Below are 26,495 nucleotides of genomic sequence, written 5' to 3'. Positions count from 1 at the left end.
GCACCATAAGAAACATTACAGGAAGTGCTTTGGGCAGAAGGAAATGGTATCAGATGGAAATCTGGACCTACACTCACAAAGGAATGAAGAGCACTAGAAATGGTAACTACATGGGTAAATGAGATTTTTTTATATTATTTAAATTTAACAGATAATTCAATGTTTAAGCAAAATATATAATAAGGTATTTTGGCATTTATAATGTATATAATGTGTATTCTGTGTAAACCGATTATGAAGGCATTTCAAAGCAAAAGATTCCAAAAATTGTTATGCAAGAACAGTACATAGTTTTACAGGGTAATCACCTTGAGAGTCAACACTGAGTCACATGCCTCAACTCTGGTTTCTGTGGACTGGTTTATTTTTGTTTCTTGGTTTTACACTCATTAGGTGGCATTACATAAAAATTCCCTATGGGGGCCTGCATGACCCCGCATGACCTGGCCAGTGTCTTACTCTCCAATTCCGTCTCCTCCCACTCTGACATCAATCACTTTGCTTCTCAGCCACAAAGGCCTTCCTTTAATTCTTAGCATATACCAAGGTCTTCCCTCAACACTGTGCCTTTAGTTTTCTGTTTTTCTTCCTGGAACACTTCTTCCCAGGCTCTTCTCACAGCCAACCTCTTCTGATTCTCCGAATGACCACCCCATCTAAAGCAGCTGCCTTGCCCCCATTGTTCTCTATCACAGCACCCTGTTTCTTTCTTCCACAGAACTCATTACGACCTATTTTTGCTTTGTCTATTCATTTGTTTGTTTACTGGTCTTCCCTATAGAAGACCTGTCTTGGTCACTGATATCTCCAGTATCCACGACAGTCCCTAGCACACAAGAGGCCCTCAATAAATACTTGCTCAATAAATGCAATTATATATGCTGTTTTTCAAGGGGACACTGACCACAGTGTACCAAGAAAGCAACTACGATTAAAAGGGTCTAAAAATCCTGACAATGAGAAACTGGTGAAGGAACCAGAAATGTGTAGCCTAAGGAGGTTCAGACTAAGTTAAAACGTTCAAATTATCTGCAGATACTTAAAGGCTATCCTATAAAGGAATTTGTGCCATGTATCAAACTAGAATCACTTGGCCAAAACTTCAGGGAGACCAATTTTGAGTCAACATATAAAAACAATTTTATTACAACTAAAGCTTTTTAACAATAAAATTAACTATTTTGTTAGTTTCCCACTATTGAAGACATGCAAGAGGTTAAATGGTTATCTGACAGAGATCCTGAAAATATGATTTCTACACAGGGAGGTGAGTGGGGAAAGGTTCATAAGAATCTACAAGCCTATAATTCTAAGACTACAACGCTTTTTTATTTATTTATTTATTTTTTTGAGACAAAGTCTCACTCTGTGGCCCAGGCTGGATCTCAGGTGCGATCTCAGCTCACTGCAACCTCTGCCCCCTGGTTCAAGCAATTCTCCTGCCTCAGCCTCCTGAGTAGCTGACAATAAATATAGGCGCACACCACCACGCCTGGCTAATTTTTGCATTTTTAGTAGAGATGGGGTTTCAACGTTTAATTCCAGTTACACAAAATGTCAATATCCATTATCACCTTTTATTCAATGTATTTATTCAACAATCATTGAACAACTAATAACAAATGACTATATTAGCCTTTTTGAGATAAACAAAAATAAAATATGATTGTTCTCCATCCCAAAGCGCTATAATAGAGGAAAGAAAATATGACAATTAGAAGTCGAGATGGAGTGAGACAAGTATCATACATAAGGTACAATGCACAAGGTTCAAGGTTTCCCCTGCATAAGTGATTTTGTTATATCCGAAAATAAGCCCAGTCAATTATTGCAAAACCTGCAGATAACTCCCAAGATCAAGGTACAGATTTTATATAATACTTCTGATGACTGGTCTAGGTAAGCCGCTATAGAATCTGAATATAAAAAAAAGATACTTGGTGATGAGGAATTACTATACTACAATGAATATGACTAAAAAGACAAATTCTCAATCTAATAACTTTATATCTACTAATATTTAAAAATTGTATGACCTTTACCTCCAAAGACAATTTGAAATGGTGAACCAACATTTTACTTGAAAAACTCTAAATTGGAAATTTAACAATTCTATCAAATTTATCTCCTGGTTCTCTTTTATTATGGTTCTGGAGAAATAAGCCTAGATAGATGAGAAATGGAATGCTTCTAAATTAACATTTTACAGAGGAGATGTAAATGGACCAATTTAAACATTAACCAATCTCATTTCACATTCCAGGGAAGGGTCTCTTACCCTTTTTGCCTAAGTACATGGCTTTTTTAGCAAGTCAGTATATTTAACCAAAATAAATACATCAATAGCAGAAGAATGCTAGATGTCTAAGCACCATTGCTTTCTAAAAATAAAGTCCTCTAAATCCATCATGATGCTTAAAATGAACATTTTAACATAATATAAATGCTGACAGCAGAAATAAAGCATTTGGCTTAAGAAGCAGAAAAAGCAATAAGCAATTGTATTTTTGAAAAAGGAAAACTTTAGCAATTTTATGAAAACCATAAAAATGGTTCTAAGAAAAACTATGAGTGCAAAAAAGGCATAACAGAGAAGTCAAGTTACCAGTTCACAGAAAATAAGCACAGCTACTTCACATACCACAGTCTGAAGGCATTGGTGCTGCAGAAATGGAAAAGATAACTGGGGTATCAGAAGCAGAAAATATAAATGGGTATCTTCCAAACAAAGGATTTCCTTCTAATGGAAAATCTGGAAGGTCCTCTATGGTCATCTTCTAGAAAGCCACCTATAATAAGAAAGAAAAAAAAGTGTTTCTGCTTTATTTGTATGCAACTTAGAATGACTGCCTTCAATCACTGCCTAAAAGTTATTTGATGTCAAATCTCCTGACATTTTCAGCAAGGATCTTTTATGAAAGGGAAAAAATTCCTTTTGGCAAAACTGTTGTTAAAAGGCATACATTGCTTCACACCACCTCTTATACAGTCGGTGGCACATGTAATCTTTCTAGACAAAGCTCAAGAGGAATATATAATAGGTGAAAACACTTTTTAAATGCTGAGCTAATCTAAATGGGTGAAATCCTCCTACTCATGTAGCAAACAAGGGCACATTAACCCTTGTAGATGGATCTTTAACTTCCCATAACGCTGGCACAAGTTACATCATTTGTCATCCAAATGACATGCAATGTGCTCATCACATGAAGATAATCTACCTTAAAATGTTTCCATTATTTTCTATCCCAGAAAACTTTACTGAAAATTAATCATGTCACTCTTAAAAATCTAAGAGTTTACTAAGACTGTTCGACTTAACAAGGTCCAAAGGTCTGTGAGTTCTATCCTGGCCGAAGATGGAAGCCATGCCTTTTAAAGCACGTGGCTTATATTACCTCTTTTTCCCAGAAAACATGAGTGCTTAGAATAAATTTGCTCTAAATGAGACTTTGTACTACACCCTAGCCTACATCTCAGAAATGATGTAGAAAGCAGAGAAACTGCTAATAAAACCAAACTTGTGAAGCTAAAAGCCTTCCAGTTTCTTTTGTATCAGATCTTTACAATCTGAAGTATCATGAATTCCTGTTTTTAAAATGTAAGCAAAACATTACAAAACTAAATAAAAAATGAGTTTAGATTATTTCAGTAGAAAGCATAGAATAAAAATAGGTAATCGATGGCTTGATCTGGTAGTAGACAACACCATACTAGCTATTACTTAATGTGTGCTCTGTTCTACTTAACCAACCCTATATCTAACTTAATTATCCTTACCATCAGTGCTCCACTACAATAAAACGGTCATTTCATTGAGCTCACTGTTGTCTTCCCAACTTGATTCATGTTTTCTTAATACTGGCAGGAACTGGTAAAAAGGAAGAGGCTTTCTTTTTCCTCAAAAATTGTATGCTTATATGGATATAGATGTATATATTGGGTAACCTAATCCAGTTGTTACTATTTTAAGGTATTCACATTTTCTTGGATGCTAAAATTACTTACCACCAAATACTTAGAAGCATTTTGACATTAACCTTGCCACATAAATAGGAAAATGACAAGTTCATGGACTTAGTGTTATAGAGCAGTGGTGATCTTCCTCAAATACTATCGATTCCAAACAGTACTGAGTATTTATTAAGGAACTGCTACATACAAGACACTATTCTAGATGTTTCAGCGAATACAAAAATGAGTTAACAGATGGCCTATGCTTGTTAGGTAGTTTACAATCTATTAAGGTGAACAAAATACCACTAATAACTATAGATTATGAGGCAGAATGGGATCCGCTCCATCACATAAGTACCAGGAACATTTGCAGTGGGAGCTTCTAAGAATCATAAATGGTGAGGAAGGTATCATCTGCGATGAGTCTTGAATGATGAATAGGTATAAATGTAAAAGGGGATCCCATTAAAGGAACAGTAGGCTGGAACTTGGGATATGGCTAGGAAAAACAGTCAGAGGTGAGGCTGTAAGGGCTTTTTAGGGCTGTACTGAGGAGCAAATACCTGATCAAAGACCAAACCACTTACTTTCATGAGCACTGGGAAACTACCAATTTTTTTAAAGAGAGTAGCATGATTAAAGCTGTTTTAGGAAAATTGATCTGACTATAATCACGGTTTGGGACTCAGACATGTTTTTATACTCTTAATTCTTCAGCAAAGTGATTCAGTGGATATCTGTCTGAGTCGGTGAAGAGGAGTCACCACATGACTTCCCTTTCAAAGGGTGGAGTTTCTCATTCAAAAAAAATTTTTTTAAGCGATCCTCAGAGCACCTTTCATTTCCTTGTAAACTGTTGAGATCCTCAAAGATATGAACTGTATCTTACACAACTATCAGTTACCACAGGAGCTAGAACAGTGTGTTACACATATTTAACTAATATTCAAAGCTTAGATTCAAAGTGGAAAGAGGATTCATGCAATCAGATGTAACCAGCTTCATTCTTTTACATATTAGATACTTCAAGTCCAGAGAAGCTACAATATTACCTGACCAATGCAGTGAACATTCTTTGTATTTTGTCTTTGTTGCGTTTTTCTCTAGTTACATTTCCTTATCTTCATGAAAAACTTAACATTCTACCTTTTGTCTTACCAAAGGAAACTATGTACCCCTATAAACTTCCTTATAGTTTGATTCATTTTCTAAAAGCAATTCCTGGATCTGAAGACTTATGACACCTGGACTCTTGGTCAAATGTCTAAGTATACTGATCTGGAAAGAGCACACACTTTCATTCCAAATCCGACTATGGTTAACTGGTGACAACTGATTATAAAGTAAGCCTAAGGTTTAAAAAAAAAAAAAAAAAAATTGGCCCTGCCAGGCACAGCGGCTCACACCTGTAATCCCAGCACTTTGGGAGGCCAGGGCAGGTGGATCACCCAAGGTCAGGAGTTCGAGACCAGCCTGACCAACATGGCAAAACCCCATCTCTACTAAAGATACAAAAAATTAGCCAGGCGTGGTGGTGGGCACCTGTAATCCCAGCTACTCAGGAGGCTGAGGCAGAAGAATTGCTTGAACCTGGGAGGCAGAGATTGCAGTAAGCCAAGATCGCGCCACTGCAGTCCAGCCTGGGCAAGAAGACCAAAACTCCATCTCAAAAAAAAAAAAAAAAAAAAAATTGGCCCTAATCAACTGTCTACAGAACAGGTGCCTCTGATACTAACAATATCTAGAATCAAATTCCCCAAACTCTGATTTCTATAGGAATTTCATCCTACTCATCGCTCCAAGTTAGCTGTTAGCAAAAGCATCTTATATAACATGGCTCAAATACCTTGTGATTTTTTTTCCGAGACTCCTTGGTCCATGCTTTAACACAGAGCAGTAATAAATGGGGATGTCCACTAGCATCTTCAGGCTAGTTCAGGACTGTCTGGACCGCATAAAAGAGCCTTACTGAAGCCAGGAGACTTCAGATTTGAGAGATGGTTCAAGAACATCCTTGAGTTATTCAACTAATAGGAGACCGAAGCTGTGTCTACATTAGCTGGAATCATGAGGCCCTTTCATTCAATTTCCTGTAATACTTTGTTATGAGTCATCATTCTCCTGAGATTCCAATCTCACCACGTAAGTATTTAAAGCATAACTGCAATGATCCTTTCATTTGCTACCTACATAACATCTGTACAATCTACTAAACAGGTATTTACAGTATTGGACACTTAGTTGGCCCTAGAGAGAACTCAAAATTGAAATACCTGCCCTGAAAAAGCTATTTGTGCATTTAACAAATATTTATTCAGTTTTTCTTACTAAGTTCTAAGCTATGCAAAGGTAAAGAAACCAGATCTGTCCTTGCCCTCATGTAGATTACAGCCTAGTGTTGATTCCTACCAGAAAGCTGAAAGTAGTAAGTGCTATGACCAAGGAGAGCTGAGTCCTATGAAAGCACAGATTCAAGAGGGTCAGTGAAGGCTTCCTGGAGACTAGTAAGTTAAAACTGTGGCGTCTGACCAGATAACTAATAGCCACATGTGATCATTTAAATTAATTTAAAAATTGGCCAGGTGCAGTAGCTCACGCCTGTAATCCCAACACTTCGGGAGGCTGAGATGGGCAGATCACTTCAGGTCAGGACTTCGAGACCACCCTGGTCAATATGGTGAAACCCCACAGCAAAAATTAACAGGGTGTGGTGGCAGGCACTATAATCTCAGCTGCTCGGGAGGCTCAGGCAGGAGAATCGCTTGAACCTGGGAGGCAGAGGTTGCAATGAGCAGAGATCAGGCCACTGCACTGCAGCCTGGGTGACAGAGCAGAGTGAGACTCCGTCTCAAAAAAAAAAAAAAAAGATTAAAATTTCAGTTCTTCCACTGCTCTAGCCCCATTCAAGTGCTCAAAAGCTATATGTGGCTAGTGCTACCATATTGGGTAATGCAAAAAGAACATGTTTCTGGTCTCCAAAAGTTCTTCTAAACAGCACTGAAGGAAAACAGTGCAGCTCACTCTCCAGATGAGAAAACAATATACAAATGCCTGAAACAAGACACAAATAAAGGTTAACACACTAAAGCAAGCCTATAGTTCCATAGTTCATTATAAATAATTAACAAGGGAGCAGTAAGCCTAAAAGTAACCAGAGTTTGTAGGTTTGAACGGGGAGAAAGAATGAAGTTGATTTTATATAATCTAAAGATCACTAGTTTCAAACACATGTGTCAAAATTGGAGCTGTCATAAGCAATAAAAGACAACATAGGTCACTTTTTTAAAAGCCCTTGCTGGTGGGACTGTATGTGGTAAACACAAAATGTCTGAAATGAATCCTACAAATAGTATACCATGAGCTAAATCTTCTACAAAACAAAAGTAAACACATTCCATGCATGGCAAGACTCAATCTTACAGTCCAGATAGTCCGTATCAAATGAAAGCATTTAAAAAATGCATCACATTTAAGATAGCACAATAAGCTGGAACCAGGACGGTTCTCCAACATAAAAATGCAGACCAACTAGACTCCAGCAGGTTCAAGTCTCTGCTTTCCTCCCTAGTTGCTCCATGCCCCGCACCACCCGATCCTGTGCTGTTTAGACGACTCACTTTAAACTGTGCACAAGATTCACAAACAACAAACGTCAAAGTGAAAGTGAAGTACAATTTAAGTGCTAGCGGATGTTCCTAGGAAGGTGTTTACTGAAATCTTTCAAAGGCGCCGTTTTATACGATGATGGTGCCACAATACGAATAGTCTAGTATCTCAGAACATACAGCAAGTTATTGTCCCATAGGAACATCATTCTGATACGTATCAAAACACTGTCTCAGAACAGAGCTGAAAACCAGTGTCTGGATGACGTGAACAGCCTGACATCTAATTCAAAGCGCTACCATCATAAGCAGTGAATGGAATCCTTAAGGATGCGGGCTCAGCTCCAGCGCTCCTTCCAAACTTCCCCTCCCAGGTGCGGATGGTTCAGAATTAAGGGATCTCAGGTAGCCAAGGACTGCAAGGACAGCCATTTGGTTTAGCTTTGAAGACCCACTGGCCAAAGGTTTCTCGACAATTTAATGCGCAAGAGGAGTCAAGTGAGAAATGGGAAAAGGCCGCGTTGGAAAGCCACTGCGCGTGCGGGGACTCTCGGGGCAGCCGCGCCGGTCGGTCGTGGGCCAGAGCCCAGCTCCGCCGCCGGGTGCCGCACACCCCGCGCCCCTCAACCTAAAGTTGGGCCGTCGGTCAGCGGCCGCCACGAGGAGCCCTCATCCCCGCCGGGTGGGCCGCACCGCCCCGAGAAGGCCTCCCCGCAGCCGGCGACACCGGTGCCCACGGGAGGCGGCCGCGGGGCTTCCACAGCCCCCAGTGCCTCTGTGCGACCCTCCCGGGGCCACCGACCTCCCCGCGGGCCCCCAGGGCCGCCCACCCTGGCCCCAACCCCGCCGCCGGCCAGCCGGCGGCCCTGGGGGCCCCGCGCGCCCCCGGCCCACCTGCCTCCTCCGGGTCCTCTCGGAGCGGCCGGCTGGGGACGCGGGGACGCGGGGGCGCGGAGGAAAGGCCGAGAGGCGCGCTCCCGCCGGCGCTGTCTCCCGTGGCCGCCCACGGAGCCTCCCGCCGCGCCGCTCCGGACCTCTTCTGGCCCCTCCCGCTGCCTCCCACGCGCGGTGGGCGCGCGCGCAGTGCAGGCGGCCGGGCGGCGCGCAGGCCTCGGCCACGGCCCCGCGCACGCGCCAGGGACTCGGTGGGGACGGAGGAGGCAGCGCGCGCCTGCGCTAGCTCGCCTCGCTCCCGCTCCCCCGCGCTCCCCAACAGTCAGAAGATCGTGCGCACGCGGGGCCGCGATCCCAGCTGACAGCGTCTGCGGGGTGTCGCAGTGTTACCTCCCCCGCCGCGAGGCCAGGCGGCCCCGGCACGCCGTGCATGCCCACCGCCTTCACAGCCCTCAGCCTTGCGGCCTCACGTCTCTAGCCTGCGGCGCCCCCACCAGCTGCTCGGGCCGGGGACCTCGTCTTACCCGTCTTGGGCTCCCCAGAGTCCACCCAAGCGTGGCCAAGGGTATATCCACCAGTTCCCTGCTGGCAGGGCTTGCTGTAAAAGGCCTAATCCATGCTACACCCACGTTGAGCAATTAGTTCATATCTCCTGCGGCTTTGCTGCCTCTTCACCCACCTTTTCTCCTGACCCCCTTTTCTGTCTCGCAAGAACCAGACAGGGTGAAACTGTGCACCTAAAGTCGTGAACTCTGACAGCCTGACTCTCTGTCATCTGGTAACGAGAAAGCGTTACTGGACACATAGTGAGTCCCCTTAATGAGGAGACCTAGTAAGACCATGACCGAGGTTTGAAACATAGAGACAACAGTGTTACATCTATCAGCTGTCTCTGAGGCCTACAGCGGCTGCTTCATAGAGGCTATACCTCTGTGTTCAGCGCGCACAGTGCCTGGCAGGAAGAGATGTTGAAGAACGTCTGTCAGTGTCTCTGCAAGAGCAGAGGTAAGCGCTCACCGCACCCCAGAGCATCTTTTCCTGTTAGAATCATTGATTTCAGGGACTGGGAAAAGTCCCCTTCCCACTTGCCTGAATCCTCTTTACAGTGTCTTCCCACCAAGCGGTAGTTGAATACCTGCAGTAACAAGGAACTCATTACCTTTTAAGGCAGCCATTTAATCTTTGATCAGCCTTTTGGAAAATTTCTTTCTACCTTAGGAGCTAAAATCCAGCTCCCTGCATCTCCCCCTCACTGGATTTTGTTTCTGCCCTGGGGACTCTTAAGTCTCACTCCAGTTCATCCAAGACACGCATTACCTGTCCCTTAGGCTACTCCTGATATGACCTGGTCACAATCCCACTCACCAGCATGTTGAGGGATTCTCTTGGATGCATTCCAGCTTGTCCAGAGCTCTCTTAAATGTGATTATCAGGAATGAGTGGGTGGCCTGCCAAGTGCGGACAGGAGAGAGATTGCCACCTGTTCTTAGGTCCTATGCTTGTGTTAACAAAATTCACCATATCAAAATAGTTGCTAGGAGCAGTCACATCACATTGTTGAATCGGGTGGAGCACACTGTTGACTAAAACCCACAATATTTGAATACATGACCATCCCTGACCCTGGTCAGCTGCCAGTTTCTCTGTCTCTGCAGGCTCAGCATCTGCGAGTGCTCTCAGAGATAATGTGACACGGATACTTCCTCCTCCCTCTGAAGAGTCCACCTCCCTTTCCCTGCTTTCATCATACCCTCTTCTTGTCTGACCCACCCATCTCTTTAGCTGGTTAAAAGAAGGAAGGCAATCTGCCCTTGGTTGGCTTCAAGCACCTATAAATGAGGCCAATTGTCATTGAACCACAGAAAGTCATAAAGATCTGTGTGTAACAGAGGAGGTATTGGTGAAGTTTCCAAACGTATACAGTTCACTTTCATTGCTGATTTAAATTATCCCTCTGAAATACCACTATTAGTAGGTGACAAGGCATGGCTAGCTGAGTTGTTCTTAGCTATAATAAAGATCTCTGTTAGAACCAGCCAGGCCACTGGCTTTATCTGCTACACCCAAACACTGTATGATACATAGGCAAATTCCCAGGATACCAAGCCACCAGAGTCTCCTACTTACTTAGTTGCCTTTGTTCAAAAATCTGACGTTACTCCCTTACACCATCATCAAGAATGCAAGTGCTCGTTGGAGTCATGCTTCCTAGAATACCTTGTGACATACAAGCTTTAGAACCAGGTATTGCCTAGTTAACCAGAGTGAGACTGGACAATGATATGTGGCCAGAACTTGGAACTTGAACTATTCACTGGGGTGGGAAGGCACATGGGGATGTGGACCAACTGTAGCTGCTGAGATTCAATTCTATCTGGAGACACAAAGTTCCTGAAAAGTATAGCAATAATCCACAGTGTCAGGAGGTGATCGACTTACTGGTCAACATCACAGTATGGAGAAGGGGCATTACTCACTGACCGCTGTAAGGCACTTGACCTGTGGAGATCTTGTCTTCACTTTACAAATGAAGAAACAGACTCTGGGAGGCTGCGTGACTTGCTCCATGTAGCCAGGGGCAGAAATAAGATTCAAACCTAAGTCTGTCTGATCTGAAGGCCTATGTTGATTCACTACTTTGTTAACCTACACAGGCTGTCTTTGGGGGCATTAAAGACCCAGAATGGCTGCATAGAGCAGCATTCAGAAATCCAGACACTCAGCAGTAGGAAGATCTGTCAGCAGCTCTCAGGACCCCGACCATGATAAAACGGTTAGAGGAAATAGCAAAAGAAGACAAGGTCACTGCTTTTACATGGACTGGATATGGGATGGAATATCATCAGTTTCTAATTTGTGAGTGTATAGGGGGCCTAGGCCCTTAGGACCATGAGAGATACCCAACTGTCAGAATTGGGGCACCAGATTGGAGTTCAACTAGCAGAAGTGCTTAAATGCAAAAGATCAGAGCACTGGGCAGAGCCCCTAAAGTCTTCCTGTCTGTGATGTTTACAGATATGATCATCAGCATCAGAAGCCCAACAGAATCAACAAAGTATTAGAAGTAATGTTAGCTCAGCAAAGTTGCCAAGTACAAGATCAGTTTCTAAAATCAATTGTTTTGTCTACATCAGCAGTAAGCAACAGGGAAATGTAACAGACAATAAGAAACCATTCACAATAACAATAAAGTTCAACCAACTCTAAAGCATAATATCCAGGAATTAACCCAACAACTTGCAAGAACTCTAAGGAGAAAATTTTAAAGCTCTATTTAAGGACATAAAAAATTGAGTAAGTGAAGAGATATAGCATGGATAGGATGACTTTACATTGTAAAAATATCCATTTAGTCTCCAGAGTAAATGTTATCACAACCAAAATTCCAGCAGAAACTAAATTTTTAGGGAACTCAACAAACTTATAAAATATATAAGGAGAAATAAATTTTAAACAGTTAAGTCAATTTTGAAAAACCAGAGGAGACCTGCCATGCCAGATATTATGCCATTGCCACATAGTAATAAAAATATTATGGTACTGGTATAGGAACACATAGAGCAAATAGGAAACAGAATGAAGAACTCAGGAGCAGACCCATGTATAAATGGGACCTCCATTTACACAAAGGTGGTACCACAGATCAATGAGAAAAATATAAATTATTTAGAAGACGGCATTGGGGAAACTGGCTTTAATTTGTCAAGAAAAAATAAAGTTGGGAGCCCCATGTTCTACCATGTACAAAGGTGAACTCCAGATAAATGGCAGACCTACATATGATAAGAAAATGCACGAGACTACTATCTCTATAATGTGGGTTAGGAATTTACTTCACAAAACAGGTTTGCAAAAGTACAATCCTTGAATCAAAAAAAAATTGTATGACTTGACTGCATCACAATTAAGGGTTCTGTTCAGTTAAGAATACCATAGAAAAAATTAACAGATGGCTGACGAATTGGAAGAAGACATGTGGTATATTCAAAAGCAACTAGAGATTAATATCTGAAATGCATGAGGAACTTTTCACAAATCAAAAAGAAGTCAATATAAAATATTTTTAAAGGCCAATATAAAAATGAGAAAAGTATAAGAATAGACAATTCACAGAAGGAAAAGCCAGAATGACAAGGAAGCATTAAAGAGATGCTCAACCCCACTCATAATCAGAGAGTGGGAATATAAAGAGTGTGACACACCCCATAGCCACCAATATGCTGGTCTATGTTTTAAAACCAGCTCCCCAGGGAAGGAAGAATCCTAATATATAGTGTTTGCCAATTTCCAGTGTAGCTTGAGGTCACTGAACAAGAAGTTGGGAAGAAATGTGCTTTATCAGCTCTCATGAACTGTTTTAAACACACCACTGCTTTACCCACCAGCATGGCAAAAATCAGAAAGATAATCCCAAATATTGGCAAAGATGTGGGAAAATAGTAATCATGCACTGCTGATGGAAATTTAAACTGGTAAATATATTCTGCAGATCAACCTGGCAGTGTTTAGTGAAAAAAATTAGCAGTATGCTTTATGACTCAGCAATCACCCTCCTGGATATGCCTCCGAGAAACCCTTACAATGGTTCTATAAGCACCTTCTTCATGCGGTTTCCAGAAAGTCAATTTCTCCTTCACTAGGTGACCTTATTCAGTCTATGGCTTTAAATATTGGCCGGGCATGGTGGCTCATGCCTGTAATCCCAGCACTTTCAGTGGCCGAGTCAGGATCACTTGAGGCCAGGGGTTCAAGACCAACCTGGCCAACATGGTGAAACTCTGTCTCTACTAAAAATACAAAAATTAGCCAGGCATGGTGGCATGCACCTGCGGTCCCAGCTACTTGGGAGGCTGAGGCAGGAGAATTGCTGGAACCTGGGAGGTGGGGGTTGCAGTGAGCTAAGATCATGCCACTGCACTCCAGCCTAGGGGACAGAGTGAGACTCCATCTCAATAATAATAAACAAGCAAATATCACCTCTGTTTTCATGATTCCCAAATTTCTATCTCCAGCCCTGAACCTCAGATGTATATCCAACTGCCTACTCAACATCCATTCTACAGCATATATTATATATCACAAATAGAACATGTTCAAAATGGAACACTTCCCCATAACCTTCCCTGTGTCAGTAAATGGCAACTCTATTCTTCTTTTTGCTCACTGGAGTCATCCTTTCTTCCTATCATATTTCTGGATTCTCCAAACCAAACTCCCTGTCTTCATTCTTCAAAAAGTTTATGATATCATTTATTGAGTAAATTCACGTACCATAGAAATCCTTACAAATCAGTAGCCACTGGAGACCCCAGGAACCTCCTACTGCTTCTACCTGTACTTGCCCTCCTTCAATCCATCTCCTTTGTCAAGATTGCAGGTGGGGACTGCCTGCTGAAGTAGACCACAAACTGAAGAGGATTCCATTGAGCCACACGAGCCTTATTATCTGAATGGGGCTTCTCATTCCTGGTTGTACATTAGAATCACTGAGATATCTTTTGCAAAATAAACCCTAAAGACCTCCCTCAGATATTTCAATTCAATTGATCTAGTTTAGTTTCATGCTATATTTTTTTTTTTTTTTTTGAGACAGAATCTTATTTTGTCACCCAGGCTAGAATGCAGTGGCTTGATCTCAGCTCACTGCAACCTCTCCCTCCTCGGTTCAAGGGATTCTCCTGCCTCAGCCTCCCGAGTAGCTGGGATTACAGATGCACACCACCATGGCTGGCTAATTTTTGTGTTTTTAGTAGAGACGGGGTTTCGCTATGATGGCCAGGCTAGTCTTGAACTCCTGACCCCAAGTGATCCGCCCACCTCGGCCTCCCAAAGTGCTGGATTACAGGCATGAGCTATCATACTTGGCCCTATACTATAAATTTATTTTCCCTTTTCTTAGCCCTAGTTCCTGAGAAGACACTAACAAAGGAATTTGCATGTTCCTACATGGGGCACTGCTCCCCAGACCCTTCAGTTGCTGCCACTGTCAGACACCACATGATGCAAAGTCTTCTTTATAATTACAGCTAGATTGGAGGCATATGTTCTAGTGCTCTATAACTCTGTAGGATAACTATAGTTAACAATAATATATTATATGGTTTCAAATAGCTAGAAAGAGGATGTTGAATGTTCTCAACACAAAGAAACAAATGTTTGAGACGACGGATATGCTGATGACTGTGATCTGATCACTATACATTATATGTGTTGCAACATCACTGTGTACCTCATGAATATATGCAATTATTATGTATTTTTATTTTTAATTTTAATTTAAGTCTTCTTAAAGCCTACATAAAGGAAGATGGAACAAAAGGAATGTTACATGGCATTAGGATGAAAACTGCCACTGCGGCACAAGAGCTAAGTTTTGGATACCAGCCACCCCCCAAATTTTTGGCCAGTAAGACACCTCCAGAAGCATCTTTGGCACACAAAAATAGCACAAGCCAGTTTCCAGAAGGATGTCAGTCCAACAGTCTCCCCAGCACATGCCACTGAAACTGACTCTGACCAAGCCTCTAGAAATAACTATTCTTTTATAGAAAATGTAAGGCATAATAAAAATCATTTTTTAAAAACACCATGAGGATGCAATCATCCAAAGCCAAAATGTGGGAATTTCTGCGGAACAAATAACCCAATTCTGACAATCAAAAAATGGCTGAGGGGAATGGTTATAGACCGGAAGAGACATAAGAGCTCCATCCACAGCCTGCAACGTCCAGACTTTCTTTGGATCTGGATTCAGACAAACAAATGTGAAAATATTCCTGAGACAAATGGGGGAAATTTAGCCTGGACTGGATATTAAATTATATTTTACAATTGTGTTAATTTGGGGAGGTATGATGATCATGACATGATGGTCATGTTTCTATTAAAAATTCTTGCCTGTTAGACATCTATACTGAAGTATGTATGAAAAATGTTTGAGGTCTGGGATTTGCTTTAAAGTGCTCCCTTAAAAATAAGTGTGTGGTGGAGGGATAGATGTAAAAAGAATAAAATATTGATAATTATTAAAGCTGAATGGTGGGTACGGTAGTCTTCTCTTATGGGCAGTTTCACTTTCTGTGGTTTTAGTTAGCTGCCATCAACCATGGTCTGAAAATATTAAGTGGAAAATTCCAGAAGTAAACAATTCATAAGTTTTAAATTGCACACCATTCTGAGTAGCATGACGAAATCTCACGCCATCCTGCCCTGTCCTGCCTGGGATCTGAATCATCCCTTTGTCCAGGGCCTCCACACTGTACATGCTCCTTATCCATTAGTCACTTAGTAGCCAGCCCAGTGATCAGATCGACTGTCAAGCCATCCAGTGCTTGTGTTCAAGTAACCCCTGTTTCGCTTAATGATGGCCACAAAGCACAAAAGTAGTGATGCTGGTATAATTGTTATATTTCATCATTAGTTGTTATTGTTAATCTCTTTCTGTGCCTAATTTACAAATTAAACTTTATCATAGGTATGCAAGTTTAGGAAAATACATAGTACATATAGGATTTGATTCAGGCATCCACTGGGAATCTTAGAACATATCCCCTGTGGATAAAGGGTGGGGGACTACTGTATATTATTCTTTCTTCTTTTATAGCAATTTGAAATGTTTTCCATAATATAAAGCTTTAAAAAAAAAAAAACTCCAAGAGGGCAGGAATTGTAGTCTATTTCTATCACTGCTATATGCTAAGTACCTAGAATAGTATCTGGCACATAGTACTAATTCAATAAATGTGTTGATTAAATGGGCCAGGGTTTTTCAAGATTTCAGTCTCAGAGTCAGGTGCAGCAGCATGTGCTTGTAGTCTCAGCTACTTGGGAGGCTGAGGCAGGAGGCTCGCTTGAGCCCAAGAGATAGAGGATGCAGTGAGCTGTGACTGTGCCTGTGAATAGCAACTGCACTCCAGCCTGGGCAGCATAGTGAGACCTCGTCTCTAAAAAACAATTTCAGTCTCAGCCAGGCATGGTGGCTCATGCCTATAATCCCAGCACTTTGGGAGGCTGAGGCAGGTGGATCACAAGGTCAGGAGTTTGAGACCAGCCTGACCAATATGGTGAAACCCCGTCTCTACTAAAAAATCAAAAAAATTAGCCGGGCGTGGTAGTGGGCACCTGTAGCCCCAGCTACTTGGGAGGCTGAGGCAGGAAAATGGCATGAACTCGGGAGGCGGAGCTTGCAGTGAGCCAAGATCACGCCACTGCACTCCAGCCTGGGCGACAGAGTGAGACTCCGTCTCAAAAAAAAAAAAAAAAATAGACTATCATGTCCCAGGAATTTAGAAATCACAGAAGCTGCCTTTGTATCACATGCACACACACACAGGAAAATCTGAGGCGTTTACGTATTACTAAAGTACCACTGAGTTGTCTTTCCGGCAGCTGTTTACAAAACCAATCCACTCTCATCCCAGTTGGCTTTAAACCATCAGAAGCTTTAATAACATCTTGATTAGGGGTTGAGAAAATGTCAGACCCAGTGGAGCTGCCACAGAGTAGGTAGAAAGCAGCTTGCACCTTGTCAACAATGGATCAATTGACACTCCTCGCCAAAGAAAGCCACTGACAGACTAATTAGCTGGTACTGAGTCATGAGAAAGTCTCCTTTGTGACAAAAGCAGCATTCATAATAAGATTGTTCCTGACATTCCCCACCTAACCATATTTGAAACAGCAGTGGATAGTTAAGGTAAAAAATAAATGAGAATTGCTTTTTTAATTCACATAGAGTTCAACACAAGAATAAGCTATTGTCTAACTTTTTAAGGCCCATCAAAATATATCATGCAATATCTTTATCATCATCAAGATCATCACAACCAGAAGGCACTGGGTGGCACTTACAAGGGCAACAGTTTGCATACTGACCCATCAAATCATCAGCAATATGTTAAGTGCCTTCTACTTGAAAAGCAGTATGGAAGCTGGAATCAAGTGCAAGATTCACTCCCTGTTTCCTAGTAAAATAGAGAGTATCATGGTTGCAAGTGTGGGGAACCTGAATCGGAACCCCAGAATCACCTCTCTCTGCAATGCTAGCAAGTCACTTAACCTCCCTGAGCCTCAGTTGGTTCCTCTGTAAAGTGAGATAAAGAACACCTGCCTCCAAGTGTCATACAAGCCTGACTCAAAGTGAGTTCTCAATGAATAAGCCGTACTCATAAGACACAAGCATGAGAACAGAAACCACCCACCCATCAAAGAACAGTGCCAGAACTTGGGATTTCTCAAGACGGAAAGCACATTGCAGGATGGGGTGGTCAGGAAAGTCTTCAAGAGAAAGACATATTTTGAGCTAAGTGAGGAGGGTAATGAGATCTAGTTATGGAAATAAAGAGCTAGCATTTACTGAGTACTTACTATGTGATGTGCGTTGTTCTAAGTACTTTCATTCTTTGACTCCTATAAGATAAATATCATTTTGGTTTCATTTTTTTCCAGTTGGAGAAATCAGGTCATAGAGCAGTTTTAAGTGACTTATCCAAGATCACACAGTAAATAGAAGAACCAAAATTTCAGCCCATGCAGTCTAGATCCAAAGATTAAATGCTCTGTCTCAAAAAAGATTAAATGCTAAACCATGATACCTTGCAAGAGAAAAGTCTTAAGAGGCAGAAAAGTTCAGTGTGTATTTAGATGATGGTAATTGAAGAGCCTGTCTGTGTCAGTCCTTTCAGGTTGCTGTCATGGAATACCATAGACAAAGTGGTTTATAAACAACAGAGATTTATTTCTCATGGTTCTAGACTCTGGGAAGCCCAAGATCAAGGCACCGGCAGATTCAGCGGCTGGCAGGGGCCCTCTGCCTGGTTCATAGACAGCCGTTTTTCAGTGTAGCCTCATATGGGGGAAGGAAAAAGGAGCTCTCTGAGGTCTCTTTTATAAAGGCAGTTAATTCCAAAGGCCTCACCTCCAAAAACCCCTCACAAAGGGGACTAGGTTTCAACATGATTAGGGGGTACACAAACATTTAGTCCCTAGCAGTCTAGCTGGAGCAGATCCGTGGTAAGACACTGGTAGGAGATGAGCTGCAAAGGCAGGTTGGAGCCAGACTAGGCCAGGAATGGCCTTGAATGTTACACTGGGGTGGAGAGGCTGTCTTCTGGAGACAAGGAAAAGCCAGAATGAGTTTCTAAAGAGAGAAAGACTGAGGAGTCTGTCAGCATGGTTCAAAATGGAAACTCCTGCCTAACCTTTGTACCCCATGTCTGTTACATTCTCTTAAAGAAAAAACCCGAACATTAAAGGCATATAAAAACTTCAAGCACTTTCAAGTAATATGTAGCAACAGAAAAGACAGTTACCTTGAGATTCTTTTACCAATTCAACTTAGATTTCTTTAAAATAGCAAATGATTGTTTACAGATGACTTCTGCACATACAGCTTAGTTCTTATATTTAATGTGTGCTCAATACCAACCTGCATTTAAAATGAAGTTGAGACAAGTTAGCCACACACCCTTGGAGGATGGAAATCTGTCATTTCTGCCTTTCCTATCACACCTCATTAAACACATTGCAGCCTAACAATAACACCCACAAATCATCATTTTAACCACTTGGTTATTATATAATAACGTAATAATATATAGTCTTTTGGATATGTGCCCATTGGACAAAAGCAGAGTCCCAGCAAAGAAACCACAGCCACACAGCTTCCTAGGGTGCTGTCCCATCCCAGCAAGGTGCTGACTGGCTTGCCGCCCACTTGCACCCCGCTCCTCCTAGCACCCTGGCTTCTGTTTCTCCAGCCTCACCCATACCCTAACTCAGACTTCACAGCAGGATGCCTCTCAAGGCTCAGCTTGTCAAGTGATACACCACACACCTACCTACCAGTGAGCTGCATTTTCAGCAATTTAGAGCCATTGTTGCTCATAGCAATCACCTAGCATCTTTGCAAGCAGAATCCAATGGCATCATGAAAAAATGTGTGCCTCTATTGCAAAAGCTTCCAGTCGTACTCAGGTCTCAGCTGAATCTGAGACTGGCCACTCCCAAGCATGAGCTCCACACAGTCCTCAGCAGCTACAATCCAAAGAGACCCCAGAGGCTGGGCACAGTGGCTCACGCCTGTAATACCAGAACTTTGGGAGGCCGAGGCAGGTGGATCACTTGAGCAAAGGAGTTCGAGACTAGCCTGGGCCACATAGCAAAACCCTGTCGCTACAAAAAATACAAAAAAAAAAAAAAATTAGCTGGGCATGGTGGCATGTGTCTGTAGTCCCAGCTACTCAGGAGGTTGAGGCTGGAGGATCACTTGAGCCCAGGAGGTGGAGGTTGCTGTAAGGCAGTATCTCACCACTGCACTCCAGTCTAGGTGACAGAGACCCTGTCTCAAAACAAAAGCAAAAACAAACAAACAAAAACAAAGAGACCCTAGAAAAGAGATTTGGTCTGTGAAGGCACTTCCTACTCCTGACTTGTCAAGCACTTACTAAGTAATTCTTAGTATGAGTAAATACCATAAGACGTGTCCCTTTCCTTAGGGAGTCCATAGTCTAGCTGAGAGAACACAATTAAAACCCATGAAAAATGAGAAGTAAGATAGAATCTCAATATTAAAGTCAGATGTTTAGGGCTTGCCCAGGACTGAGGAGGTTCCTGGGATGTGGGCCTCAGTTTAAAAACAGAGCAGTGCTGGCGGGGTGTAGTGGCTCACATCTGTAATCCCAGCACTTTGGGAGGCCGAGGCAGGTGGATCAGGAGTTTGAGACCAGCCTGGCCAACATAGTGAAACCCTGTGTCTACTAAAAATAAAAAAAAAAAAATTAGCTGGGCATGGTGGCGGGCACCTGTAATCTCAGCTACTCTGGAGTCTGACGCAGGAGAATAGCTTGAACCCACGAGGCGGAGGTTGCAGTGAGCTGAGATCATGCCATTGCACTCCAGCCTGGGCAACAGGAGCAAAACTCCATCTCAAAAAATAAACAAAAACAAGAACAACAACAACAAAAAAAACAGAGCAGTGCCACGAAAATTGAAACAAGTTGGTCACCCTACAGACAGATCAACATTCAAGTCCTTAACTAGCTTTGGAACCTTAAATAAATAAAATAACCTCTCAAAGACTCAGATCCCTCATTTATGAAATGGGTATTATAGTAGTACCTACTTTGTCATGAATCTTATAAGAATGTAAGTTATGGTATGAAAAGAATTTAGCACAGTGCCTGATGTTGAATAATTCCTCAATAAGTGTTAATATTGTACATATAAGTATAAGATAGCATAGAATGAAATACTGAATTAAAGACTAAATTGGGTGTTTTAGAAACTAAAAAAAGGAGATCAGAGAAAATTGGGTCATTAAGAACAGGCTTTGTAGCCATAAGGTTGACAGGTAACATATAGGTTGTCTAAGTTTAAATTTTATATAAATAATAAGTAATTTTTAGTATATGTCCCATATTTTTAAACATTTTTATCTATCTGAAATTAAAATTTAACCAACTATCTGATATTTTATATGCTCAAAGTGGCAACCCTGTATAGAGAAGGTAGAACTTAAATTGTTCTTTGGAGGGAGAAGGAGGAAAAAATGCCAGGCCCAGGGGTAAAATGAGCAACAGTGGACTAAGGCATGGGACAGGCTGGTAGGTTTTGAGAGGGAACATCTTGAAATCCAGGCCCAAGAGTCCAGACTTGATGCAGAATATATGGGGGAGTTTTAGGGAAGGTGCTGAGGTCCTGGGGCAGGGTGGGAACCAAAAGGAAGTGGTGCGCCGGGCGCAGTGGCTCACACCTGTAATCCCAGCACTTTGGGAGGCCGTGGGCAGATCACTTGAGCTCGTGACCAGCCTGGCCAACATGGCGAAACCCTGTCTCTACTAAAAATACAAAAATTAGCTGGGCGTGGTGGTGGGCACCTGTAATCCCAGCTACTCAGGAGGCTAAGGCAGGAGAATCACTTGAACCCGGGAGGCGGAGGTTGCAGTGAGCCGAGATGGCACCACTGCACTCCAGCCTGGGCGACAAAGTGAGACTCTGTCTCAAAAAAAAAAAGAAAAGGAAGTGGTGCGGTGCCTCAGAGAAGGGATGAGACACTTTGTGTGGGAAAAGAATGGATCTAAGCTGCCTCTGATGTTTTAAACGCAGTGACTGTGAGAGGGACAAGAGCCAGGGAGTTTGTGGCTGCTCTTGTGCTCTTGCAGTCAAGTGGGCAACCTGAACTCAGGTGGCAACAGTAGGAGTGGTGGCAAAAAAACAACAGAGAAGGGGCGGATGCCTAGAGAGATTGTGAAGGCAGGTGATGTTTGTGGGGCAGGTGTGACCAAAATCGTGTATATGTCCTTTCACTAACAAAACTTTCTCGTGTCCCTGCAGTCTCATTGATGACCTGAATAAGCAATTCCATGTAAAGCTAGAGAGGCCTGTTGAGATAAGTTAACTAAGACCAAGAAAGAAAAATAGGGTATTTCATGCCCTCCTTGCTCTTCCCCTAGTAGTGAGAAGAGATTAAAGCAATAGGGTTCATTTAGTTCCCTCATTGCTTTCCTCCCTTCTTAGAGACTCCACAGGGTTTTCCTGACCACCAGAAATGACAAAGGCCTTCAAGGAGAGTGAGTTCAACCCAGGAAAGGGGCCTGGAGAACTCAGGGCAATTTCCCTATAGGGTCCGTATTGCTATTTGTGACCTCCTAAGCTGTTTGCTTTCCTCCTATGTGCACACACAAAATTCTACCCTTGTGGCAAATGAAAAAGCCGTGGTCCATTTGGTAGATCTCCCCCAGAAGCAGTGCTTCTCCTTGGCATGAGCCTTTAATTTTGATTCAAAGAAGCAAATGGTACAGAGTATCTGCCTTGAGATATATGTGAAGCCAAAAACCAATGGTCCTGGGAAAACCAGATCCTAAAGATCTGCTCAGAAACTCAACTCTAAGCCCCTTATCAAGTTTTGATTCCTCACAGCAACATGAAGGACTGCGATGGTTAATACTGAGTGTCAACTTGATTGGATTAAAGGATGCAAAGTATTGTTCCTGGGTGTGTCGGTGAGGGTGTTGTCAAAGGAGATTAACATTTGAGTCCGTGGGCTGGGAGAGGCAGACCCACCCTCAATCCAGGTGGGCACCATCAAATTACCTGCCAGCACGGCCAGGATAAAAGCAGGGAGAAGAACATGGAAAGACTAGACTGGCTAAGTTTTCTGGGCTCCATCATTCCCCCCATGCTGGATGCTTCCTGCCCTTGAACATTAGACTCCAGGTTCTTCAGCTTTTGGATTCTCGGACTTACAGCAGTGATTTGCCAGGGGCTCTTGGGCCTTCGGCTACAGACTGAAGGCTGTACTATCGGCTTCCCTACTTTTTTTTTTTTTTTTTGGAAAAGAAAAAACGCCTGTTGCCCAGGCTGGAGTGCAGTGGCACAATCTCGGCTCACTGCAACCTCTGCCTCCCAGGCTCAAGCGATTCTCTTGCCTCAGCCTCCCAGGTAGCTGGGATTACAGGCACGCACCACCATGCCTGGCTAATTTTTGTATTTTTAGTAGAGACAAGGTTTCACCATGTTGGCCATGCTCGTCTCAAACTCCTACTTCAGGTGATCCGCCTGCCTCAGCCTCCCAAAGTGCTGGAATTACAGGTGTGAACCACTGCACCTGGGCGGCTTCCCTACTTTTGAGGTTTTGGGACTTGGACTGGCTTCCTTGCTCCTCAGCTTGCAGACTGTCTATTGTGCTCCTGTGAGTCAACTCTCCTAATAAACTCCCCTTCATTTATACATTTATCCTATTAGTTCTGTCCCTCTAAAGCACCCTAATACAATGACCCTGTCCTGTTTGCTCTTCAAACTCACTTCCCACCTCTGCCCAATGTGATATGTGCTAAAGCCCCTCCCTCTAACATTCCTGCCTCTGTAACCTTGCATAGGCCTTTCTTTCTGCTTGGACTTTGCCTGTAATCTACCTGCACCCATCCCATTCTCACCTCTCTTCCAGATCCTTCCTCCTTCTCAGGAGGACACACCTTAAAACCAAATTGTGCACTATTTTGTAGTAATGGCTCATATGACAGTATTTTTTTCCTGCCTTCTCAGTGGGATTGTGAACTTCATGGGGGTAGGGAACATTTCTTGTTCATGTCTAAAAGCACTCAATACCTACTTACTGCATTAAACTTAAATGTTAAATTTGCAACAAATGTATCACACTAATGGAAGATATTAACAGTAGAGGAAACTGTTGGGGGGCACATAGGGATTCTCCATACTGTCGGCTCGATTTTCTATAAACTTAAAAATAAAGTCTATTAATTTTTAAAATATTTAATTGCATATTTTTTTCCAAACCCTGAGTATTTTCTCTTTCAAGAGACAGAAGAAATCAATGAAAGAAAAAGGCAAAGAGGGGATTTAAAAGGTAGGCTGACATACAAAAGTCAGTTGTGGCCAGGCATGGTGGCTCATGCCTGTAATCCCAGAATTCTGGGAGGCCAGGGTGGGTGGATCACTTGAGCTCAGGAGTTCAAGACCAGCCTGGGCAACAAGGCAAAAACCCTGTCTCTACAAAAAATAGAAAAATTAGCCAGTATCATAACTTGTCTCAAAATAAATAAATAAATAGATTAAAATTTGAAATAAAATAAAATAAAATTTTAAGTCAATTGCTTTCCTATATGCCAGCAGTTAACAATGGGAATTTGAAATTTAAAACACAATACCATTTACATTAGCATCAAAAAGAGAGAGAGAAAGAGTTATGTATAAATCTAACAAAATATGTACAAAATGTATATAAGGAAAATAAAATTCTGATAAAATAAATTTAAAAAATCTAAATAAATGGAGAGATATTTCATGTTTGTGGATCAGAAGACTCAATAATGTTAAAATGACAGTTCTTCCCAGCGTGATCTGTAGATTCAGCACAATCCCAATCAAAATTCCAGCAAATTATTTTGTACATGTTGACAAACTGATTCTGAAGTTTCTGTGGAAAGGCAAAAGACCCCAAATAGCTAACACAATCTTAAAGAACAAAGTCAGAGGATTGACACTACAGGCTTAAAGATATACTACAAAGCTACAGCCATCAAGACTGTGGAATTGGCAGAAGAATACACAAATAAATCAATGAAATCTAATAGAGGGCTCAGAAATATACTCACTCAAATATAGTCCACTGATAACACAGGAGCAAAGACAATTCAATGGGAAAAAAGGATAGTCTTTTAAATAAACGGCCCTAGAACAACTGGACAACCACATACGAATAAATGAATCCAGACACAGATCTTACACCTTTTACAAAAATTAACTCAAAATGGATCATGAACATAAACGTAAAATTCAAAACCATAAAACATCTAGAAGATAACGTAGGAGAAAATCTAAGTGACCTTGGGTTTGCTGATGACTTTTTAGATATAATACCAAAGGCATAATTCATGAAAGAAAAAATTGACAAGTTGAACTTCATTATATTTTTTCAATTCTGTTCTGTGAAAAATCCTGTTAAGACAATGAAAAGACAAGCCACAGACTAGGAGAAAATCTTTGCAAAACACATATCTGGTAAAGACTGTTATCCAAAATATACAAGGCTTAAAATTTAATAAAAAGAAAATTCAGTTTTTTAAATGGGCAAAAGATCTGAACAGACACCTCGCCAAAGATACACAGATAGCAAATAAGCATGTGAAAAGATGCTAACATCATATGTCATTAGGGAGCTGCAGATTAAAACAACCATGAGATGCCACTACACACCTATTAGAATGGCTAAAATCCTAAACACCAACACCACCAAATGCTGGTGAGGATGTGGAGCACAGGAACTTTCATTCATTGCTGGTGGGAATGTAAAATTATAAGGCCACTTCGGAACATCACTTGGCAGTTCTTACAAAGGTAAGCATAGTCTTACCATATGATCTAACAATCATGCTCCTAGGCATTTACCCAAGTGATATGAAAACTTATGTCCACACGAGAACCTATACATGAATGTTAGTAGGAGCTTTTTTCATAATTGCCAAAATTGGAAACAACCAAGACATTCTTCAATAGGTGAATGGATAAACCTCTATACAAGGGAATATTATTCAGCAATAAAAAATAATGAGCTATCAGGCCACGAACAAACGGAGAAAACTTAAGTGCATATTGTTAAGTAAAGAAGCTAGTCTGAAAAAGCTGCGTGAAACTATGGAGACCGTAAAATGATCAGCGGTTGTCAGGGCTGGGAAAGAGAGCAGGAAGGATGACCAGATGGAGCACAAGAGACTTTTAAGGGCAGTGAAACTATTCTGTATGATACTGTAAGGGTGGGCATGACATTATGCATTCGTCAAAACTCATCGAATGTAAAACACAAAAGTGAATCCTAATGTAAACCACGGGCTTTTGTTCATAATAATGTAGCAATAGCTATTCATTGATTGTAAGAAGGAAAAAAAAGTCAATTATGAAGCATTTTTAATACTCCTTTTAGGTTTGGAGTGCTGAACTTTCTGATCATTCTATTATGTAAAAAAGGTTGCATTCCTGTAAAATATGTCAAAGTTGCCTCATTATATATCCAGTTACTGAAACCACACTCATCTGTCTAAAATAATGCTACACTGTGTTCAGGATACTCACCTCTGCCTTAGCAGGAATTAGTTTCATCAGAGGGCTGGGTGGACAGGAGATTGGTTTTCTACTGAGACTTACCCAAACCATGTGACTGTCTTCTCAGTGTCACGTAGAAAAAGAATTTTCAGTCCCTTATGGGTCTTTCTCAGCGAGAGTACAGATTGTTCAGCGTGTTGGTTGGGAGTGCATGGAAATGGGTGTTTTCATACTGCACTTCCTGAGGCCCCTATGCAGATCCAATTACAGAAAGCCTGGTGGTGGTGGCAGGCTTCAGCAGGCCTCCCTTAGAGTCCTCCTTTGAGAGCACCAGCCAGCATCCCCACAGGCAGCACATACACAATAATGGCATTGCGGAGGTGCTATGGAGACCAGATTTAAAGGGTCGGACGCTATTAATTATGCCCCTTCACCTACCTCATAGGCTGCCAGCAGCAATAGCAGAGGAAGAAGAAACATAAA

The 26,495-nt window shown here is 41.9% G+C and overlaps 1 protein-coding gene across 2 annotated transcripts in view; it reads right to left on the bottom strand.

The window, feature by feature from the left end:
* CLIP4 (CAP-Gly domain containing linker protein family member 4) overlaps window positions 1–26,274 on the bottom strand; it is an 85,828-nt gene extending 59,554 nt beyond the window's left edge. The window contains exons 1-4 of one of the 2 annotated variants that reach the window (XM_058426640.1): window positions 26,115–26,274; window positions 17,823–17,864; window positions 17,657–17,732; window positions 2,642–2,789 (exon numbers count right to left, since the gene is read on the bottom strand). In XM_058426640.1, the coding sequence (XP_058282623.1) occupies window positions 2,642–2,774 (133 nt within the window). In that variant the 5' untranslated portion in view covers window positions 2,775–2,789; window positions 17,657–17,732; window positions 17,823–17,864; window positions 26,115–26,274. Of the gene's footprint in view, window positions 1–2,641; window positions 2,790–8,456; window positions 8,716–17,656; window positions 17,733–17,822; window positions 17,865–26,114 lie in introns of those variants that run through there. The other variant, XM_032172599.2, reaches the window with a different exon arrangement.
* Between the last annotated feature and the right edge of the window lie 221 nt (window positions 26,275–26,495).

The sequence above is a fragment of the Hylobates moloch genome, unplaced genomic scaffold (genome assembly GCF_009828535.3).
Source record: "Hylobates moloch isolate HMO894 unplaced genomic scaffold, HMol_V3 SCAFFOLD_13, whole genome shotgun sequence".
In the NCBI taxonomy this organism is placed as follows: Eukaryota; Metazoa; Chordata; class Mammalia; order Primates; family Hylobatidae; genus Hylobates; species Hylobates moloch.
Note: the sequence above shows the minus strand (reverse complement) of the source record. Positions and strands in the feature narration are given on the sequence as shown.